This window comes from Panthera uncia, chromosome D1 (genome assembly GCF_023721935.1).
Source record: "Panthera uncia isolate 11264 chromosome D1, Puncia_PCG_1.0, whole genome shotgun sequence".
NCBI lineage: Eukaryota > Metazoa > Chordata > Mammalia > Carnivora > Felidae > Panthera > Panthera uncia.
The window spans coordinates 45,051,425-45,071,671 of record NC_064808.1 but is presented as its reverse complement, the minus strand read 5'-3'; the positions used below and the strand labels follow the sequence as shown (position 1 = coordinate 45,071,671).

Sequence of the window (20,247 nt, the reverse complement as noted above, 5' to 3'; positions counted from 1 at the left end):
CAGGCTCCAGGCTCCGAGCCATCAGCCCAGAGCCTGACGCGGGGCTCGAACTCACAGACCGCGAGATCGTGACCTGGCTGAAGTCGGACGCTTAACCGACTGCGCCACCCAGGCGCCCCTGTTTCTCACTGTTTTCAAATTTTTTCTCTTTGCCTTTAGTTTTCAAGGATTTTTTTTTTTTTTCTTTTTTGAGAGGCAGAGCAAGAGAGAGCATGCCTAAGTGAGGGAGGGGCAGAGGGAGAGATAGAATCTTAAGCAGACCCCACACCCAGCATGGAACCCGATGCAGGGCTAGTTCTCACAACTGTGAAATTATGAGTTGAGCTGAAATCAAGAGTCAGGTGGTTAACCAACTGAGCCACCCGAGCACCCCTAGTTTTCAAGGATTTTGATTATGATATGTGTTTACATGAAATACTTTGGATTTAATCTGTTTGGGATTCACTCAGCTTCCTGAATATGTAGTCTTACGCCTCTTGCCAAATTTTGGAAGTTTTCAGCCATTATTTCTTCAAATAGTTTTTCATGTACACTGTCTTTCTTCTTTCCTTCCAGGGCATGGATGACATGAATGTCAGTTAGGTCTTTTGTTATGGTTGTACAGATTGTACAAATTGAGAATGATTTTTTTGGTCTTTTTTTTCTTTATTTTTCAGATAAAAATGTCTGTTGTTCTTATCTGTAGGGTCACTGATTCCTTCCCTTGTCACCTTCATTCTGCTATTGAGCCTACCTAGTGAGTTTTAATTTTAGTGATTTTATTTGCTATTTCTTTGCTGATACTTTGTTTTTTTCATTTGTTTCATGCTGAACATTTTTACACAGCTGCTTTAAAATCCTTGTCAGATAATTCCAATATTTGCATCATCTTGGTGTTGACATCTATTGATTGTCTTTTCTCATTCAAGTTGAGATTTTCCTGGTTCTTGGTATGACAAGTGACTTTTCATTTTATCCTGAATGTTTTGGGTATTACATTATAAACTCTGAATGTTACTTAAATCTTTTGTTTTAACAGATTTTCTCTGGTATCCTGCCAACAGGTGAAAGGGGGTTGGTTCTCCTTCATTACCAAGAGGTGGAAGTAGAAGTCCGGATTCCTCATCCCACCTTTATAGCCTGGGTGCGAGTGGTGCCTTGTTACTCCTGGTTGGGGGTGAAGTTCAGGTTCCCCTTAAACTTCTGTGGATACCTGCTTGACTGGGACAAGGGGTTACACTTTGTTAGTCCTCCCATGAGGCTTCCACTGATACAAGTGAGGAAGTGCTTCTACCACTGGGCTGTGATGGAAGTCCCACTTGCCTACTTTGTCTTCTTTAACACCACTGTGGTGGAAGGGTGTGGGAGGGAAGGGAGTGCCTTGTTTTAGCCAGATGAGAATGGAAATCTCTTGCACCTTGATGATGGGAATGGAGGCAGAGCAACTTTCCCCCACCTCAATCCCCCCAGTGTTTGGCTGTAGTGTGATTAGTGTCTAAAAGTTTCCTGTTTTGTGAGACTGCCTCTGATCCTTTAGCTGGAAAAAGGCATTCATGTCTTGGGCATTTTTCAGTCTGTGCTTACTCATACCAGAATATATTAGGCGAAAAGAAATCCAGGGAATTAACCACCATGACCTTCATTCTTTGGATCCTGAGGTCCCTAGCTGGTCTGCTTCCTCTTCACCTTTCAGTATCTTCTTATCTTTGTTTAATACATAATGCTTTTAGTTGTATTTAGCAGGTGGAATAGGGAGAGTGTATCTACTCCCATTTGTCCCAGAAATGGAGCTTTTAGATATTTTAATGTGTAGAATGTTATGTGTGATTTTGAGACTATAAAGTGACATTCATTTTTTTTTAGAATAGTATTTAATAGTATTTAAAGAATAGTATTCTTTGAAATGGAGCTTTTAGAGATTTTAATGTGTAGAATGTTATGTGTGATTTTCAGAATATAAAGTGACATTCATTTTTTTAGAATAGTATTTAATAGTATTTAAAGAATAGTATTCTTTTAGAATACTATTTTCTTTTTAATTTCCTTGTAAGAGGCTTCCAAGCTTCCTTTTGGCCTCTATTTTTCCAGATATATATTAGTTGAAGTTAGTAGTTGAAGTTTATTATCATAAGCCTTCGGTTATTTTAGACATCCTTAGTTTCTTTTAACTATTTTCTTATGTAGTAACCTCACATTGCGCACAGTCTGCATATTGTCTGTTAATGTTACCTGATCTTGATTGTGCTAGTTTTTATTGTTTGTTTTCTGTAGACCTATCATGTTGGTTGTTGTACACACTGAGTGTAGTTCTTGAAATCTCCCTAGATCTTTTCCATGTGTACTGTTGCCTAGGTAAATTGCTTTTGTTTTCTTATTGTACATGTTTGATTGAGCGGTTAGGTGTTTTCTCTCTTGTGTTTGAGAGGGTAGGAGTAGGCTAACACTTAAAATTTTTTACTTAATATATAAGTTGAGTAAATTTGTCAAGTTTATTTCTTATGATTTACATATAAATTATAAAAACAAGTATATGTGCAGTGCTAAATATTTGGAAATGTCAGAAAGCATAAAGAAAAAACACCTCTAGCTTTACCCCTCAAAGACAATACTGTTAATGCTTTGATGAGATTCTTTTATTCTGAAATTTTTCCTTCCCTCTCTTTTCCAATATAGACTCTTAAAAAAATGGTATTATAGTACATTTTAAGGCTAGCATCGTTTCTTAGCAATATATTGGATATTTACCCTTGTCTGTATATCTCATATAGCATTATTTTCAAAGACTGCATGGTATGCCACTACGTATATTTATTATAATTTTCTTATAAATTATTTTCTTTTTTGGCGAATTAGACAGCTTTTGGTATGTTCTTATTACATTTACAGTAATGTTTTGCTGAGTATCTTTTTATATTCATGTCTGTACATCCATTGACAATACCGTTGGATGAATTTTTTTTTTAACTTTTTATTTATTTTGAGAGAGTATGAGCAGGAGCAGGGGAGGGGCAGAGAGAGAGAGAATCTTAAGCAGGCTCTGCCCTGTTAGTGTAGAGCCCTACGTGGGGCTCAGTCCCATGAATCTTGAGATCATGGCCTGAGCTGAAATCAAGAGTTGGACGTTTAACCAACTGAGCCACCCAGGTGTGCCACCTTGGATGAATTCTTGAAGGTAGGATTGGTGGACATATGTCCATTTTATTTTTTGAACAAAAATAATGGGTTTTATTCCTATTTAAAATTTTTGTTTTGGGTCATGTCTATTGAGACAGATTTGAAATTGATACTGTTTATTATATTAACTATTCCTTATGTTCCTTAAATTTGATCATCTTTTTCATGGCTTTGTCTAGATGATTACTTAAAGTGCTAAATAAAACAGGACTGAAGATAGATAATCTTTTGGCATAATCTTTTAGTTGTGGTTTCAGTTAAGAGTTGTAATTGTTGGGGCGCCTGGGTGGCTCAGTCAGTTAAGCATCCGACTTCAGCTCAGATCATGATCTTGTGGTTCGTGATTTCGAGCCCCAGATCGGGCTGTCTGCTGTCAGCGCAGAGTCTGCTTCAGATCCTCTGTCTCCCTCTCTTTCTGCCCCTCTTGTGCTCATTCATATTCTCTCTCTCTCTCTCTCTCTCTCTCTCTCTCGAAAATAAACATTGGGAAAAAAAAGTTATAATTGTTAAGGCACATTTTTATCATTTTATGCATAGCAATGTTTTTGTCAAGTGTGCTTTTCTGAAATCAAGATATTTTGTACCTTTCATATTTGTTGATGTATCAATCTATCAAAAATAAGTAAGATGTGCATTAATTTAACCTCTTAGTCATCTGTGTTTTGTTCCCATTTTTACATCATCTTATTATGAAGAATAGGATATAAAAAAATGAATATATTAAGTTTAGTTTAAAGAAGAATAATAACTTGGGCGTCTTTTTCAGGATATGAAACATTACCAGTACCACTGAAATCCTTATAACTCCCTCCTCCTCAGTTCTGTCCCTGCCTCTACCACCATTCTAAATTTTTGATAAGTGTGTTTTTGTTTCACCACATGCTGTGTCAGTAAACAATAAAATGGCTAGTTTATATATTTTTGAGCTTTATGTAAATGGAATTATTTTGTGTCTATTGGTCTGTGGCATATATTTTACTATGAGTTGGCTCTTCCACTTTGTTTTGAGAAACATTCATGTTGATGTACATAACAGCACTTCATTTTCTCTGTAACATAGTCTTCTGTTCTATGAATATACTACAGTTTATCATGGAAGCACACTTAGGATATTTATAGTTTTGTGCTATTCTGAGCAATGTACTGTAAACATTTCTGTACACATCTCTTGTTACTTGGGGCAAGAGTTCCTTTAGGAGATGATGGATGGCTGGATGGCAAGATGGATGGATAGATAATAGATAGATATTCCTGGTGGTGAGATTAATCGATTGTAGGATAAACATATTTTCAGATTTATAAGTAATATCAAAACTGTTTTCTCGAAGGGTTGTATCAGTTTACATTCCCACTAACATGAGTGAGAGTTCTTGGTTTGTAGCTTGTTTTTTTTTTTGCTTACTCATAATGTTGTGCATTCAAAAATTTCTTTGTGAGCTAATCATTCGCTTCTGAGAATCTCCTGTTCATGTCTTGGCCATTTTTCTATTGAATTATCTTTGTGTATTGATTTATGGAATTTATTATTATTCTGGGATACCAGTCTTTTGTTAGTTACATTTGTTGTAAATGTCCTTTCCCAATTTGTTGCTTTTTTTTCATCCTTTTAATTTTTTGAAATCAAGAAGTCCATGATTGAACTGATCTTAATCAGTCTTTTTCTTTTTTATGTACTTAAAAATTTTCTTTCCTATCCAAGAATTTTAAAAATAATATTACTTTTTATAAAGGATTTATAGTTTTGGCTTTCTTTTTTTAATTTATTTACATTTATTTAAATTTATTTTATATTTTTGAGACAGTAGGGAAGAAGGTCAGCGGGAGGGATGGAGAGAGAGAGAGAGAGAGAGAAAGAGAGAAAGAGAAAATCTCAAGTAGGCTCCATGCTGAGTGTGGGGCTTGATCCCAAGACCCTGTGATCATGCCCTGAGCCAAAATCAAGAGTCAAATGCTTAACTGACTGAGCCACCCAGCGCCCCTGTCACTAATTTTAATTTTAGCCATTCTGATAGGTGTGTGGTAATCTCAATATGATTTTAATTTGCATTTCCCTAATGGCTAGTGATATTGACCATCTTTTCATGTGTGTATTTGTCATCTGTTTATGCCTTGTGTTGAAATGTTTTATGTTTTTGCTTAGGTTCTAATTAGATTTTTTTTGTCAGGTGTTTAGAATTCTGGGTAGATATTAGTTCTGGTCGATTATGTGGTTTGAAATATTTCTTCTCAGTCTGTAGCTTGTCTTTTCATCCTTACAGGGTTTTTATAAAATAAACTTTTTCAATTTTGATGAAATTTATCAATTTTTCCTTTTATAGACCATGCTTTTGATGTCATCTGAGAACTCTGCCTAGTCTTATTAGCCTGGAAGATTTTCTCCTGTTTTTTTTTTTTTTTTCCCTTAAAAGTTTTATAGTTTTATATTTTTCATTTAAGTTTATTATCCATATTCAGTTAATTTTTGTATATGGTGAGGTACTTAGGTTAAGGATTATTATTTTTCTGCATATTAATGTCCAGTTCCAGCACCATTTGTTGAAAAAACTCATTCCTTCATTGAGTTGTTGTATCTAGACAGAAATCAGTTGGGCATATTCGTATGGATGTGTGTTGTGTTCTCTTGATTCCTCTGGGTATTATATATACCAACTTATCAGTTGAAATGCAGAATCATTACTCCTTTATGTCCCTTTACCATTCTTTGTTTATAATATAATTGTGTCAGATATTTCCTCTATACATTTATAACCATATGAAGTAGTCTTTTCATTTTTACGTCATTTTTATGTCAATTGTCAAACATTTAATAAAAACTCATGAGAATGAAAGTGTATTGTATTTAACCTTCTTTATCATATTGCCTGCCTTCCTTCCTTCCTTCCTTCCTTCCTTCCTTCCTGATGTTCTAAGGTTCTTTCTTTGATCGTTTCCTTTTTGTTTAGAGAAATTCCTTTATCCATTTCTTCAGAGTAGTTTTACTGGAGATAAATTCTTTTAGTTTTCCTTTATCTAAGAATGTCTTGAATTCTGATTGATTACTAAGGCAATTTCTGGGTCATTTCTAAAGGACATTTTCATTTGTTTGTTTTAGGCTTCTGAGTTAACAGTTATTTTCTGTAAGTACCAGAAAAAAATACTGTTCAGCTTCCTCTGGCCTTTATGGTTTCTGTTCCACTTTCTGTTGTTTGTTCGTTTGTGTGTATGTTATTTTTTCCTGTGTCTTTTTTCCCCCTAATTTGAGTATAGTTGACACACAGTGTTACATTAGTTTCAGGTGTACAACATAGTGATTTTGACAAATTTATACATTATGCCTTATCACCTTAAATGTAGCTTAGCATCTGCTAATACGATGTCATTGTATTCCTTATGCTGTGCTTTCATTTTCATGATTTACTCATTCCATAACTGGGAACCTATATCTCCAACTCCCCTTCACCCATTTTGCCCACTCTCCCACCTCCTGTCCTCTGGCAACCATCAGTTTGTTCTCTGTATTTTTAGGTCTGATTCTGCTTTTTGCCTATTTATTTTTATTTTTATAAGATTCCACTTTGTCTTTCTTAGTCTGACTTATTTCATTTAGCATCATAGCCTCTAGGTTTATGCATGTTGTCTCAGATGGCATGGTATCATTTTTATTTATTTATTTATTTATTTTTTATAATGTTTTTATTTATTTTTGAGACAGAGATAGAGCATGAGCAGGGGAGGGGCAGGGAGAGAGGGAGACACAGAATCTCCAGGCTCTGAGCTGTCAGCACAGAGCCTGACATGGGGCTCGAACTCATGGACTGTGAGATCATGGCCTGAGCCGAAGTCAGACGCTCAACCGACTGAGCCACCCGGGCACCCCCGGTATCATCTTTATTTATCCAAAGAAAATAAAAACACTAATTTGAAAAGATATGTGCACTCTTATGATTAAAAAACAAAACATTTTTTAAAAATGTTTTTATGTTTGAGAGTGAGTGCAAGCGGGGGAGAGGCAGAGAGAGAAGGAGAGAGAGAATCCGAAGCAGGCTCTGCACTGCCAGTGCAAAGCCCGATGTGGGGCCCGAACCCATAAACTGTGAGATCATGACCTAAGCTCAAGTCAGACGTTCAGCTGACTGAGCCTCCTGGGTGCCTTGTGCACCCTTAGATTATTGCAGTATTATTTACAATAACCAAGGTATAGAAGCAACCTAAGTATCTGTCAGTAGGTCAACTGATAAGGAAGATGTGGGGTGTGTGTGTGTGTGTGTGTGTGTGTGTGTGTGTATGTGGGTATACACACGTATGCAACCATGAAAAGGATGAAATATGACCTATTTTTGATAGTTTCTATTGTTATGTCTTCAAGTTTATTAATCTTTTATTCAATAGTACCTAATCTGTTAATCCTACCCATTATATATTTCATTTCAGATATTGTACTTTTTCATCCCTAGAAATTTGAATTGGATCTTTTTTATATCTTCCATGTTTTTTCTTAACATACTCATCTATTTATTTATTGATTGATTGATTGATTGAAGATTTTAAGTAATCTGTACACCCCAGTGTGGGGCTTGAACTCACAACCTGCGATCAAGGGTCGCATGCTCTACCAGACTGAGCTAGCCAGTCTCCCTTCTTGAAATATAGAATACAATTATAAACTTTTTACACCCTTGTCTCCTAATTCTATCCTATGTATTGTTTCTGGGTTGGTTTTTCTTATTATGAGTCATAGTTTCCTGCTTCTTTACATGCCTATTTATGTTTGATTGCATGTCAGACATTGTAAATTATTCCTTGATGGGTGCTGAGTATTTTTTATTCCCATAAATGTTTTTGAGCTTTGTTTTTGAATGCAGTTAATTTACTTGTTAACAGTTTGATATTTTTAAGGCTTGCTTTTAAGCCTAAGTCTGAGCCTAATTTGGTCCCACTACTGAGACAATATTCTTCTGAGTACTCTTATCTGATGCCTTGTGTATTATATTTTTTTCATTTTGGCTGGTGGGAACTGAAATGAGCTCCAGGGATACTTTACTGTGGTTTGTTCCCCTGCCTCAGCTATTTCTTCACATGCATATGCTGATGAGTATGGCTGAATACTCATGGAGGACCATTCTACAGATCTCGAGCTTGCTGTTTCCACAGCTTTCTTTTCTTCAGTATTCTGCTCTGTAAATTTTAGCCAGATTGGCGCCCTTGAACTCCCACCTCATCTATTAAACTCAGGGAAATTCCTGGACTCTATCTCTATATATTTTGTGTAGGTTTTTAGTTGTTTAAGATGGGGAAGATAAATCCAGTCTACTATGTCATCTTGGTTCATAGTGGAAGTTTCTTGGAGATAGACAATAAACAAGTAAAATAATGCAAATACATCAAATGGTCAAAAGTACTCTGGGGAAGCCTGAAGCAAGGAAGGGAGATAGATGTCAACTATCAAGAGAATTGTAATTTTAAAAGGATAATGAGAAAGGAGCGCTTGGGTGGCTTAGTCGGTTAAGTGTCAGTCAGACTCTTGATTTTGGCTCAGGTCATGATCTGGTTTGTGGACTCTGTGCTGACAGCATGGAGCCTGCTTGGGATTCTCTCTCACCCTGTCTGTCTGCCTTTACCCTGCTCTCTCTCTCTCTCTCTTCCTCAAAATAAAATATAAACAGAAAAAATAAAAGGAAGATGAGAAAAAGACAAGATTGAGAAATTGACTATTCTGATTTTCTTTTGCTATATAACAGTCTGCCCCCAAACTTAGTGACTTTTGCTCATGGGTGTGCAGTTTAGGCAAGGCTTGGCTGGGACAGCTCATTTATGCTTTGCTAGGTATCAGCTGGGACAGCTGAAAGGCTGAGGACTGGAATCATCTGAATGCTGGTGTTCACATGTATGGTGGTTGATGCTGGTTGCCAGCTGGGATCTCATTTGGGCTGTGGCTAGAACATCTACACATGACCTTTCTATGTGGCTACTTGGCTCCCACACAGCATAGTGGCTGTGTTCCAAGGGCAACCATCTGAGAGAGAGAGAGCCAGGTGGAAGCCGTATTGCCCTTTCTACCCCAGCCTTGAAAGTCATGTTGTGTATTACAAGAAGTCACTAAGGCTGACCCATAATTAAGGGGACTGGAATTATACTCCTATTCTTGCTAGGAGACATGTCAAAGAATCTGTGGACGTATTTTAAAGCCACCACAATTATATTATTTGCACATAGGAAGTAAGGATGTCGAGGGAAGAGCATTCCAGGTAGAATGGACAGAAATGCAAAGACTCTAAGGTTGGCAGGTACCTGATTGCTTAGATTTGTTTACGGTTGAGTTCCGGCTATAAAATGGCAGCTCCCTGAGGACAAGGGCTTTGTTCCCTGCTATTTTCTCAACACCTAGTGTTTGACAGATAGTTACAGTTCTTATTTGTGGAAGAGAGAGCCTTTTGGCACCGTGTTTCAAAATCCTAAAAATTAGTACCTAACCTTTGATCTAGTAATTCTTTGGGCAGTTATCTTTAGGAAGAATAGTGTATACATAAGCAAAGCTGTAGTGAAAATTTGAAAGTGTCTAAATGCCCATTAATAGCAGATTAGTTAAATAAATTATAGTTTTCTATATAATGGAACACTGTAGTTTTAAACTACATGTTTTGGCACAGAAAGATAATTGAATATTGAGGGACAAGGAACAGAATTAAAATAATAGTGTACAGAATGATCTTATTTGGTTAATAATTAGCAGTCTATACAATATATGCATAGAATGGAGAGGGATCTGATAGGATGTATATCACAATGTTAATAATTGTTATTGGTGTTATTTTATTGATTTATTTTTTTTTTAATTTTTTTTTTTTTTTAACGTTTGTTTTTGAGACAGAGAGAGACAGAGCATGAACGGGGGAGGGTCAGAGAGAGGGAGACACAGAATCTGAAACAGGCTCCGGGCTCCGAGCTGTCAGCACAGAGCCCGACGCGGGGCTTGAACTCACGGACCGCGAGATCATGACCTGAGCCGAAGTCGGCCTCTTAACCGACTGAGCCACCCAGGCGCCCCCATTGATTTATTTTTTTAAATGTTATTTTTATGAGTGTGGGGTGGGGAGGGGCAGAGAAAGAGGGAGATAGAGGATACGAAGTGGGCTCTGCACTGACAGGAGAGAGCCTGATACAGGGCTCAAACTCACCCTAAGATCATGACCTGAGCTGAAGCTGGATGCTTAACCCACTGAGCCACCCAGGCACCACTATAGGGGTTATTTTAGGGTTGCTCCTTAAAAAGGTTATTTACTGCTATTAATAATAGAAATACATTTCTATTGTAAAAGCAAATAATGTAAAATGTTTTCATTGGTGTAGAATAGTATCCAGGTTACTGTAATAAAAAGCACCTTTATTTATTAATTAAAGAAGGTGGAGGAAAACAAGATTTGTACAGAAAAAGTGTGAAATGGTGTAAAACCAAGATTTTTCAGGAGATTATCTCCTGATTATAGGTTATCTTTATTTTCTTTTGAATATTTCTGTTTCCTTAATTGGAAAAATAAGCTTGTCTCGTAATAAGAAAAAGATTTATATTAAAAGAAAATAGCTACAGGCGGTAGTGATAAGCAGCTTTACTTTAAGAATATTTATCATGTTAAAAATCCAAATTTATAAACCACCTAAATCAGGGATCTCTAGGTTCCCCTGTAAAGTTTCTTTAATGGACTCAAAATATTATGTGACTTAGGAAGAGAAAGACAAATACTGTCTGATCTCACTTATGTGTGGAATCTAAAAGATAGAACTCCTGGAAGCAGATTGGTGGTTGCCAGAGGAAGAGGGTAGAGAAAATAGGTGAAGGTGGTCAAAATGCACACACTTCCAGTTCTAAGATAAGTAAGTATTGGGGATGTTACATACAGCATGGTGACTATAGTGAACAATACTGCACTGTATTTGAAAGTTGCTAAGAGAGTAGATCTTATTGTCACCACTAAGAGGAAAACAATGTGTGAAACAAATGTTAGCTAAACTTAGTAATCATTTTGCAATATATACATATATCAGATCTTTATGTTGTATACTTTAAATTATTACAGTGTTGGATGTTAATTATATTTCAATAAAACTGGAAAAAATATTATGTGGCTTAGAACATTTGATTTACACTTAATTCTGGAGCTACCACTCTTTGTTAATGTGGTTGGTTTTTTTCTGTGCTCATATTAATCTTTATCACTATAGCACAGGTTTTCAGTAACCTTACAAGAGTAATTGAGCCCTAAAGTAAAAATTAGAAATGTAAATTATGAATAAAATCCTAGGTGGTATAATACTCTAATACAGATTTGATTGCAAAAATGTCTTTAGCTTAATTGTTGTAATTTCACTGTCTTACCTTTGTATTTTAAAGAAATAATTTGTAATTCATTTTGTTCTTATATACCATAGGATGTGTTTTGGAGATGCAGACAAAATATCTTTGATGAAATGAAGAAGAAATTTTTACAGGTAGACTGCTGATGTAATTGCTTTAGTCTGATAATCAGCAGAACAAGTAACAGCATGTTGGTATTTTTATTTAATAACAAGGCATGTCTTAAGCTTTATGTTCGTTTGGCTTATGTTATTTCAACCTGATTTTAATAAGAAGAAAGTCACCTTAAATGAATATGCACCTTGTTTTTAACATGTGAGTCAGGGGGACAACCTAAAAACTATGGAGCCCTTTGTTTTGAGTTTCAGGTATGGTTGTTGTCTGTTTTTTATGCAGATATATTTCATTTTCTGAAATATTAGTAGTGCTGCATTGAATCATTTAATAACTTACAGAGTCAAAACCCAGAAATCTTACTTGAATAATTAAATAAAACTATTACCTTCCTAACAGGCTGACTGCATTATAAACCTAAACTTTGCTGTGATGTTGCATCCCATTCTAACCTTTACTTAATGCCTCATTTTTTCCTGGGTCCTTTAGCTCTAAAATTTTTTTTCTTCAACGTGCTTCCTTTAATCTCTAAATGGTCTGTGGCAAGAGGCCATTTAGGAAAAGATCATATAACATTGGAGTTTACTGGGTGGGGGCAGGGGGGATGATAGGATGGGGGAAGGTCATAGAATGGAATGGATGGAGCATCTTAAAAATACAGTTTTTTAAATGTGAGTTAGGGCCCTCCATCATTGCCCCAGTAATTGTCACTTGTTAAAGTAAAAATGCGTATCTGAATGAGTCCGATAAATTTAATAAGTTTCAGTCAGCAAAAATATTCATTCCCTCAGTTCTCTTTTTTTAATCTATGGCAGTATTCACTGTGGGTACCCAGAAGGGTAATGTGCTAAGGCCTGATTTCTTAGCTCATAGCAAATCCTGTACCAAGAAGTAGGGAGAATGGACTTTGTGTGTGTGTAAGTTTACAACCATAATGTTATTCTTTGTAATAACATTGAAAAGAAGAAAGTCTTGAGAGAAAATGGGTTGATTATTAACTTTAGAGGTCAAGAGGTCCCTTTGTAATGTTTTAAAATTCTTTATATTAATTGTTTCTTAGAAAAATCTGCATCTTGGAAACTGAGTTTTGTTTGATACTACGTTGTTTTCTACATGCTAATACATTCCAAATATATGCTATCAATTATACACCTTGCTTTTAAAATAAGGAACACCTAGGAAGTGTTTTTTAATGAAACAAAAATTATGGCGTTAATTTCAGAGAACTCAGATTTGAATTTAGAACTATTAGGAATGCCAAGAAAAGGAGATGCCCTGATTTAAGAAGTGAACATGCTGTCAGGCAGACTCTGAGATCCCTCAGACAGAACAATCTTGTGTCGACCTCTGCCGGATATCCCTAGCAGCGAGCTTATCTTTGGAAGAAAATACGTTTTCAGTATTTTTATCCCAATATTTATCTTTTGTAAAATAAGAGTGTGGTTTAAATTTGTTTTTTACTTTGTTTTCTCAAGAATTCTTTCTTCAGAGTATGTTAGGAAATCCAGCTTTGTTTCTGCAGTGAGCACAGACGGGCACAGACCAAATACTCTGTTAGCATGCACAGTCGTAATGTAACTGCTGTGGACTTTTCCCTTATTCTCACTAGTCTAATATTGCTATGAGTTGTCCATAAAATAAGTGGTTTTAATTTTATACTTTGTATCTTTTTTCTAACTGTCTAGATTTTCTGTGTAGAGAACTTTGTGCCCATCTCATAGCTCACCTAAGACCCATGAAATATTTTCCCAAGTGGAACATGCTTTAGGCTTTTCTAAAGCTTTGCACTTGTTTTCTCTTATTTATCATAAAACTCTTTTAACTCAAAAACCATGCTCTCTTTCCTAAATTATGATGTATCCTTAGATGCCTTACCTTAATGTTGCATTTAGTGTTTACATGGATACCTTCCCTGCTCTGGTATGCCAACACCACCATCACTACATCCTTTCCATCTAGTGCTTGCTGTGCTTCAATGTGTTTAAGTGCATTTTTGTCATCTAAGGCTGTAGAACAGCCTACCGCAAAACTTAGTGGCTTAAAACAACAACTAGTTTATTCACAATTCAGTGGGATGGGATCTGGGGCTCAGCTGGTCAGTTTCTCTGGTCTATGTGGCATCATCTGGGATCATTACTTGGCTGCATTTAGCTGGGCTTTGGATGGCATGTCCAAGAAGGCTTTCCTCTGTTATTAGGCACCCCAGTGCTCCTCTGATATGGCCACGTGTTCTCTGTGTAGGGCTTCCTTGTAGCATTGTGGTCCCAGGGTAAGTGGGATTTGTTGTTGTTGTTGTTGTTGTTGTTACTCATAAGAGGGGATGTTCCAAGAGGTGCAAAAGCAGAAGCTGCTAATTTTTTTTAAGGTCCTGCCTTAAATCACACAGTGTCACTTCTGTCACATTCTGTTGGTCCTAGATAGTCACAAGGCCAGTTCAGATTCATGGGAAGAGGAAAAAGATAATGAGTGGCAAAGAATCTAGCCATTTTTCATTTACCTCAAGGTAATGCTTTTTCCTTTGAGTGTAAATGGGCTCAATCAGGGGCAGAGCTCCAAAGAAAACAAGAATGGTAGCTACCCTATTTTCCTAATTCCAAGATACACCTTTTTACATTTAAATGTTTTGGAAATCTGCATGTTTAATATAACAATGTAGAGTTTTTTTTTTTCTTAAAAAACTGTTATAAAGTTATTGTTACACTTTTATTGATGATATCTGAGAATTGAGAAATGATTTTTTTTTTTCTTACAGGTCTCAGATTGGGGGGATGTAAGGGGAGTGATTAGTGTTGGCAATAGTGTTATGAAAAATTTACATGTAGTCTATGGATGATAGCCATATGTTAGATTAAATTAGAAATAACAGGCCAGAAGGCAGAGCCTGAAGTAATAAGATTTTTAAGTGGCTAGCTTAGAGCCTTAAAGAATAGCAGAGCTTTTTTTGTTTCACTTATTATAGAATTGAATTCAAGAGTAAGGTGTAGTTAGCTCAGAAATTCTGCTTATAGGAATTTTAAGGAAATAGAAAAGCACACAGTTATATGTAGATGTTCATCACAGAATTATTACTAAAATGTAATGAAGTCTAACCTAAGAGTAAAAAAGAACTGATAGAACAAATTATTATTAATCCGTGTAATAAAATACTATCAACTGTTAAAAATGATAAGTAGAAAAAGTTTGACATGGAAAGATTACATGATACATTTATTAGTAAAGAAAGAAATTACAAAACAGCATACATATTCTAACCCAGTGTATGTGTTTTTAAGTGTGCATGTGTATGTGGGCAAATATATTTGGAAGGATATACTCCAAAATGTTAATAGTTATCTGTGTGTTATGGGGTTACAGACGATTTTTACTTTTTTATTTATACTCTTCCTATTAAAAAAAAGAGCAAAGTTATTTTTATACAGTTCACAGAAAAGAAAGCCATTGTCCTTAAAAAGAATAAAAGGCACACATGAGATTAAATTTTGTGTTTACTGTAGTACATTAGTCTTCAGATGAGATTCCTTTGGGGATAATTTCTCCACATTTTTTAGTGGAAAGGGAGGAGGAGTGGAGTGGAAAGAGAGCGCCTATACCTTATGCTCACATATTTAGGGGGAAGAGGCAGGAACAGCTAATGTCTGGCCGTATGATGTTGCCGCGTTATTCTTGTGTATACTATTATGCTAACACTTTGGATTTCTGAATTCTTTGGTAGGGTCATCTTCTAGGACCATCAATTCTAGTCTGTCTGAGGTTTTAAAATCTGGCCCCATGGTATTTTATAGTTGGAAAACTTGAATCTACTTCTGAAGTATATTGTTTGAAACTATGAAAGTGGATCTTTTATATTTGAAAGTTATTTTGAATTGTTAATTCTTTTACTGTAAACTAGAGTTTAAAAAGGCCCACTTTATGTTCCTCAGTTTGGGATTAAAAGGTGTGAAGCAATCATTACATGTGTTAATATGACACCTTATGTTTGTAGAGGAAGGCTTTTTCCCCCCTTTCTGAGAATCATATTATTAATGCTCTTTTTTGTTATCCTGTGTATTTTATAGAAATGTATTTTCCTTTTTTCATTTTTAAATGAATTATTATTTATAATTAAATATTTTGATTTGCCTAAATATGCTAGCCAATGTGTAAAATAGTCTATTTAAAATAGATGACTACTTTAAACATTATACTTATTTTATAGAAATTTATTTTTGTTCTAAACTACTTGGATTAACCTTAATTTAAATAATCTCTTGCAAACCCAAAACTGTATATACCAGAAACAAATTATAATTGTATTGCTCCACCAAACAAACAGATAAACCTTGTGGCTATCCTGTCTTCAGTACTATTCAGTAATTGAATAATTATTGTTTAAAAATGGGTAACATAGAAGTAACAAAAGGTTGGAGTTTATATTGTTGTAAAAGAGAAGGAAAGAAATAAATGATTGTATACATAACCGGTTGTACAGTTCATATTTCTGTAAAGCCTGTTATGGGGATGGTGAGACTTACCCCAGTTAAATGACTGCTGCACTTGATTTTGAGGGGAAGCAAGAGATTTGCATAATCAGATTTGCATGTTAAAATACTATTCTGGATTGAAGGAAGATAAGATTAGAAAAAGTTAAACCTCTCATGAAGCTATTGCCATAATCTTGGTATAAGATTTTGATTGCTGCAGACAGGAATAAAGAGAAAGGAGGATGGCTCAAGAGATATTCACAAGGTAGAATTGATGGAAGTTTGGTGATTTTGTGAGGTGAAGAAGAGGGAAGAGATGAGGAAGATGCTCAGAACTCTAGTTTCAGCAGCAGGTAGATGATGGTGCCATTCACTGAGTTTGGCATTATAGGAGAAGGAGAGAAAGAACTTCTTACACTAAAGTATCTGATGCAGCCTACTACCCCTGTGGAAAGAAAAAGAAAAGCAGTGTCCTTCAACAGCTTGAGAGGGAGGGCAGAGCTCCTTGGAGAATGTCTCCTTTGAAAACTTTTTGTCTTGATAATTACTGAGTTATGTACTGGATGCAAAAGCAGGAAGAAAAATTTGTGACCCTAACTTCCTTCTACATTGGTAATTGAAAAGTTTTCCCCCCTTGCTTTTCTTTACCTGCCTCTGCTGGCTGATCTGTTTACATAAGCTTGTCAGTTCCCAACACGTTAATAAATGGGGCTTTTGGACATCTGGTGTACAGATACAGTAACACAAAGATCAGGATGCCTGGTTGCCTGTGCCCCCTAGTTAGGGATTTTCCAATTTTAGACAATTCACACTTATTTCTACACAGTTCCCTTTCTGTTTCTTCAGGAAACCCAGAAATGCTAGATTCAACTGTGCTAATGACACATTTTTAAGGATCATATTTTATTATTTTCAAATGAAAATTGCTCAAGTATACTGACTTCACACCTTGTTGACCATTGATTTACAGCCTTAAAAAGGCAAAAGCAAATATCCACAAGAATGACTGTTGATTCTTAAATATACCCTAGTTTTTCCAAAACAAACACATAAGGTGCTTTATATGTCTGACATATCCATTACAGTGGATTTCAGACATAACAAAACAGTAATACTAGCTTAGAGAAAATAATATTTTGTGGGATATGTTTACATTTAATCATAGAAAATATGGCTAATTATAATTGTTTTGTTTTTCTTTAAAGATAAACAATGTTTGTTTGTTTTAATTTCAGATAGAAAATGCTGCTGAAGAACCTAGAGTTTTATGTATAATACAAGATACTACTAATTCAAAGACAGTGAATGAACGGATCACTTTAAATTTGCCAGCTTCTACTCCACTCAGGAAGCTCTTTGAAGATGTGGCCAACAAAGTAGGCTACATAAATGGAACCTTTGATTTAGTGTGGGGAAATGGAATCAATACTGCTGATATGGTAAAACCCTAGACTTAAAGCATGTTCTCTTAAGCTGCTAATAATACTGTAATTATTATTATTGTTATTGTTATTAATGAGTATATTAAATCCTGAACCTTTTTTAATATCATAAGCAAAACTGTAATAAGTAATTTAAGAGCCCATGTGCAGCTCAATGATTGGATCCCTCTTCGTCCTTTTGCCTTCATTCTGGATTTAACATTTGCTTGTCCTAAAGTTTGCAGAATGACATCAGTTTTTTAATTCATTCATGTAAAAGGACTATCATATTGTGTCAACTATAAAAAATTTTCCAACATTTACTGCATGGAATATTATTCATTTTTTTAAGTGAAAAAAGCAGGATATGGGATCCTGTGTATTTTATCTAATTTTTGGAAAAGAAGAGAAAAATGTATATATAAAGGAAAAGGAAAGGAAGGATATACACCCATGTTAACAGAGATTATGTACCATATACAGTGGTAGGCACCTGATAGAAGCTTGGTGTTACCGTGACTTTTGCTTTAGAGATGTCACAGTGCTGTTGTAGAAATAGATGTATTGGCAAATAATTACACTAACGTGTTTGAAGTAATCTATTGTAAGTTTGTTCTGAGTGCAAAGAGGAGGCATTGATCACTTTTGCATGTGAGAGACCATTTTAGTTGGATCTTATCTGCACTATCAGAATAATATTGGAAATGGTATAACTGCTCACCAATTAAAACTCAGGTTCCCTAAGCTAAGCAAGCTTGTAAACAAGCTATAGTGGGTCCTTTAAGACTTTGTAAACTAATTTGTTTTCTTAACACAAATTTCCATGCTTTTCCATCTCCATGTTTTTGCTTCCATCACCTCTTTCTGTGTGATTGCTATTCTTAAGTTCTCTAGGGAAATACCTCTGATGGGAAATGAAATTGAATGTGTTATCTCTGTCATATTTAGAGAGCAGAGTTTTAATTGGGTCCATAGGTGAATCAAAGATGTTTGATGTTGCTTGATTTGCCCTTAAAATCCATGGTATTTTGCTTTCTATTCCATAATCTATTTGCATTTTTAAAATATAGAGCTAATGTTTTAAAGTAACCAACTTTTCCCTCTGAAATTGATCAGTAAAATTGGTAGTCCAACAAGATATACAAAGAGAAGTAATATTTAATCTGAAACTCTGAATGCTCTGTTATATCACCACGTAACTTCTAATGTTGCCTCTTTTTAAAGGATAGTTCTATACCATCATGTGTGTCTCCCCAAGTCTTATGTACCTTTCACTTTTAAGAAACCTTACATGATGTTTCCTCATGCCACCTTATAAGTAATCTTTCTCTTTATACCCTGATTATACTTCCTCTTCTGCTATACCACTTATCAGAGCCTTCTTTTTATTGTTATTCATTTGTATCTTTCCATGTGGTAGAATGTGTATGTTTTAGTGGCTGGGACCTCATAGTAATAATTTTGCATCTTCCATAGTCTCCCTAGGCACTCTAAAAATGTGTGTTAAATTAGCACCTACATGGGGCGCCTGGGTGGCTCAGTCGGTTAAGCGTCCGACTTCGGCTCAGGTCATGATCTCACGGTTTGTGGGTTCGAGCCCCGCATCGGGCTCTGTCCTGACAGCTCAGAGCCTGGAGCCTGCCACCTCTCTCTCTGTCTCAAAAATAAATAAACATTAAAAAAAAAAAATTAAATTAGCACCTACACTATGTTTAAATAGCTCTATGTCAGGATTACCTTCTTCTCTTTGTGTGGCTATGACTGACTTCAAGTACTTCTGTATTTTTGTTTGCTTACTGTACATTTCTGAAAGCATACTCTTTGCACCTGCTTATGTATACTTATGTGAAAACCTAACCCACATAGCTACTCACCACCTCATACACACAGATTTGTTGAGGTAAAACCTCCTGTGTATTCCAGCTATATTACTTGATCTCTTATCAGAGAACGTAGAGGACCCAAACATACCTTTCCTCCTTCCATGTGGCTTCTCTTAGCTTCCGATTTTCTATGTCCCATATTGCTCATGGATTTCTAGATGTGAGCCTGTTAAGAGAGACCATATAAGTTTGTTATTTTATGTACTTAGCACTTATTTTGAACTTACTATGTGCTTAGTATCATTCTGTTATGAGGCTCTATACAGAAAATCTCATTTAGTCCTTACAACCACTCTGTGAGGTAGGTGCTATTACAGCCTCATGTTATAGGTAAAGAAGCGGAGTCATGGGGAAATGGAGGTAACTTGCTCAGAGTCACACATATAGCAAGTGGCAGCATCTTTTATAGGTAGGTTTTGTATTTTTATCCTTAATACCTATACTTTTATATAATGTAAGTTCCTAAGAAAGGCATTTCCATAAAATAAGTTTTTCTAAGGAGGCATTCCTCCTGTCATGGAAACATTAAAAACATCTTTTAATATAACAAAATAGCTTTAAAACAAAAAGAATGGGGTGTTCATTTCATCTCTTATTTTTCTCAACAATGGACTAGTGTGTGGGTGAGTCCCTACTGTAGACTTGGAGCACACAGAGCTCCATCTGTCGTCCACCAACCAGAGTGTATCAGAATGAAATTGCCCTATCAGATAAAAGAGTTAGGTAAAGATTACAGATCTTAGATGTTTAATTTTCAAAAGAGTAATCACTTCTGTCCTCCTGGAATCCTCTGGATCCTGGCAGTGAACTTGAAATAGGTTATTATTTACTAGGACAGGTTGTTCCTTAAGGAGTCTTTCTGAAAGTGCCCATGTTGGTATATTACA

At 35.6% G+C, this 20,247-nt stretch overlaps 1 protein-coding gene across 2 annotated transcripts in view; it reads left to right on the top strand.

Annotated features, from left to right (window-relative positions):
* The window catches only part of USP47 (ubiquitin specific peptidase 47), a 108,373-nt gene that overhangs the window by 23,320 nt on the left and 64,806 nt on the right, over window positions 1-20,247 (top strand). The window contains exons 2-3 of one of the 2 annotated variants that reach the window (XM_049649903.1): window positions 11,557-11,616; window positions 17,292-17,495. In XM_049649903.1, coding sequence (XP_049505860.1) covers window positions 11,557-11,616; window positions 17,292-17,495 — 264 coding nt within the window. The remainder of the gene's footprint in view (window positions 1-11,556; window positions 11,617-17,291; window positions 17,496-20,247) is intronic. The other variant, XM_049649914.1, reaches the window with a different exon arrangement.